At 64.8% G+C, this 3,212-nt stretch overlaps 1 protein-coding gene across 1 annotated transcript in view; it reads left to right on the top strand.

The window, feature by feature from the left end:
* Positions 1–766: 766 nt before the first annotated feature.
* Positions 767–3,212, top strand: part of DKKL1 (dickkopf like acrosomal protein 1) — a 2,894-nt gene continuing 448 nt past the window's right edge. Inside the window, exons 1-3 of the mRNA XM_026659251.1 lie at positions 767–892; positions 1,701–1,838; positions 2,120–2,212. Coding sequence (XP_026515036.1) covers positions 767–892; positions 1,701–1,838; positions 2,120–2,212 — 357 coding nt within the window. The remainder of the gene's footprint in view (positions 893–1,700; positions 1,839–2,119; positions 2,213–3,212) is intronic.

Here is a 3,212-nt window from a genome sequence, read left to right on the forward strand (position 1 = left end):
GTTCTGGAATCAGAACCCCATTCGAATCAGCGCCCTGGGTGAAACGGACCAGTACGGGTCCCAGGGAGGTGGCTGGTCGGTGCTGGGGGAGGGACACTGGGGCGGTGGGGGGAAGGTCCGGATGGGGGAAGGCGGGTGGGTGGGGGGGTTCTGGGAGGACTGAAGGAGCGGGGTAGTTTTGGGGGGAGGGAAAGGAGATCAGGAGGTTGCTGGGGTCACAGTGCTATGGGGCAGGATTTCATAGGGGCGCAGAGATTGGGGAAGTGTTGGTCAGAAGGGGGAATAAGCTGGGGTAATTATGGGGGGAGGGCTGGTCAAAGATGGGGGCAACTACATGCGGAGCAATGGAGAAAGGTTGATGCAGGGGGAGAAGGACCCCCAAGGGGTAGTTGCAGGGAGAGAAAGGTGTATATGGGGGTGGAGGGATGTGGGGTGGCTAGAGGGAGGGAGGGAGGGGAGTGGGGAGGAGGGCTGGGGGATGGAGGAGGGTGCAGGTGTCTGGGGATGTAGAAATGGAGGAAGAGAGGGGTGTGGGGGAGGAATGGAGGAAGGAGTGTGGGGGAGGGAGGGAGGGATGGGTTATGAGGGGAGGGGGCCGGAGGGAGGGATGGAAGGATGGGTTGTGGGAGGAAGGGGTGTGGGGGAGGGATGGGTTGTGAAGGGATGGATGGGGGAGGGGGCCGGGGTGGAGCGGCGCCCCTCACCCACCTGCTCTGTCCCCCTGCAGACCCGCTCAGACGCCGCTGGAGGGGCCGGGCCGGGCGCGATGTGGGCGCGGTGGCTGCTGCTCTGCGCCCTGGGCGCGCTGCTGGCCGGGGTCGAGGGCTCCCTCCTGCCGCTCGTCGCCCGTCGCCTGCTGGGCCGCTTCCAGCACCTGCTGGGGGACAGCCGGGTGAGACTGAGTGACCCCCGCCCCCCAGGGATCCCCCACCCTTCCCCTGGGGTCTCCAGGGGCCCCCAGCCATCCCCATTCCCCAGCGACCCTCAGCCACCCCATCCCCTGGCAGCCCCAGGGACCTCAGCCATCCCCATCCCTCAGCACCCACAGGGACCCCACAACAACCCATCCCCACCCATAGGCACCCCCACCTGCCCCTCTATCCCTCCCCAGGCACCCCCCACCCCTCCCCAGACACCCTCAGCCATCCCCACCACCCCTCCCTGCAGCCCCTGGGACTCCCACCCTGCCCCATCCCCTGGTGCCACCAGGGACCCCCCACCCTTCCCTGACAGCCTCAGCCGTCCCCTCTACCTCTCCCCAGCCCCCGCATCCCTCCAGCCCCAGACACCCACCTACCTTCTGCCCCCGTCCCATCTATCCTCATCCCCCACCTACGTTTGAGTCTATCTCCATGCACACGCCCTGTCCGTATCTCCGTCCCACCCACGGCTATCGCCCCCCCCATTTCTGCTGGGTGGGAGAGCAGGAGTTGGACCGTGTCTGTCTGTCTGTGTTCGTGCACTCAGACTTCGCTATCTCGGAGGGGTTTTGTGTGAGTCTCTCTGTGTGTGTTTCCTAATTCCTGCTGTGCCTGGCTCTGGGAGGGGAGTAGGGCCTATTGGTTAGAGCCGGGGGGCTGGGAGCCAGGACTCCTGGGTTCTCTCCCCGGCTCTGGGAGGGGAGTGGGGCCTAGTGGTTAGAGCCGGGGCGGGGGGACGGACTGTAACTCCCAGGACTCAGTCGATGTGGGTTGTTGCAGGCGGTGTTGGGGAAGGAGGAGAGGCGCTTTGAGGCCCCCATTGATTTCCGCAAGCTCCCCCCCAACTACCACACCGAAGAGAAGAAGCAGCGCAGGGTGGGGAACGCCACGGTGTACAGCCACCGTGAGATCAACAAGGTGAGCAGGAGCAGGGGGGTGGTGCCCCCACCCACCAGGGCTCCCCCAGGGACGCCTGGGTCAAGAGGGGACCTGAAATCTCCATGTGGATCTTCACCTAGGAACGAACCCCCTTGACCCCAGCTCCCTGGCTAGTTGGGGGGGGAAGTAATGTCCTCCCCAGGGCCCAGCGGGGGCATGGCCGGAGCGCCCTGTGCTGTGGGCGTTCCCTGCTCGGACCCGAGTTCCTTCCCCAGCCCCCTTCCTTGGGCTGAGCCGCTCCCGGTCCTGGTCCCGTGCAGGTGACGGACAACGAGACGGGCGCAATGCTGTTCTTCGACAGGACGGTGACCTCCGTCAAGCAGGGGGAGCGGGGCCTGGCGGAGAGATGGCAGGTGAGTGCGGAGGGGCTGGGACAGGCAGACACACGAGGGCACGGCTGGAGCCCAGAGCCGGCTGGGGATGGATGTGTGGGGTTGGGAGTGGGGACCCTGCATTTGCGTCATTGACGCGTGCCCTGAGTGACCTCCGCTGGGGGTCGGCAGTGGGACTTCACCTCTAGGGACTTCTGGGAAGATGCTCGCAAGCCAGGACTCTTGGGTTCTGCTCTGGCTCAGGGAGGAGAGTGGGGTCTAGTGGTTAGAGCCAGGGCGTGGTGGGCTTGGAGCCAGGACTCCCGGGTTCTCTCCAGCTCTGTCAGTTACTATACACAACCCCCCCGCCCCGACGTGGACCCCCCTCCTTCCCTGGCTGGCTCCTTTAACACCCTGTCTCCTGATTCCCTGGTGCCTGCAGACTTGTGACGCTCTGTTGCGAGGCTGCGTGCAGGGCACCTGCCGCCTGTATCTCCCGGCAAACACAGGGGTTGGGGCTGCAGCCAGGGGGGGAAAGAAGAGTCAGTGGCAGAAACTTATCAACCCCCTCCCCCCACCCCACCTCTTGGTCTCCCCTCTCCCCGCCTGCCAGACCTTTGGAACCAGGTTCCGGGCCAGGGGACAGTGTAACAGACCAAAGGAGTCTGACGCTGGCCCCACGGCTACGCTCCTGAATATTAACCTCGCTGTCATCACTCATCCATTGGTAACAGACGGAGTCAGGATCACCAACTGCCTTGTATGGGAGGGGAAACCGAGGCACAGAGCGAGGAAAGGCCTGCCCATGCCCAAAGGGCACCCAGAGAGGCAGGGACACAACTGGAAACAGAACCCAGGAGTCCTGGCTTGCAGCCCCCCTGCTTGGACCCACTCCCCTCCCAGAGCCAGGGATGGAACCCAGGAGTCCTGACTCCCAGCTCCCCTGTTCTAACCACTCCCCTCCCTCCGAGGGATAGAACCCAGCATTCCTGACTCCAGCCCCCGCTCTAGACTCCACTCTCCTCCCAGAGCCGGGGATACA

This window comes from Terrapene carolina, unplaced genomic scaffold (genome assembly GCF_002925995.2).
Source record: "Terrapene carolina triunguis isolate 2854851 unplaced genomic scaffold, T_m_triunguis-2.0 Scaffold614, whole genome shotgun sequence".
NCBI lineage: Eukaryota > Metazoa > Chordata > Testudines > Emydidae > Terrapene > Terrapene triunguis.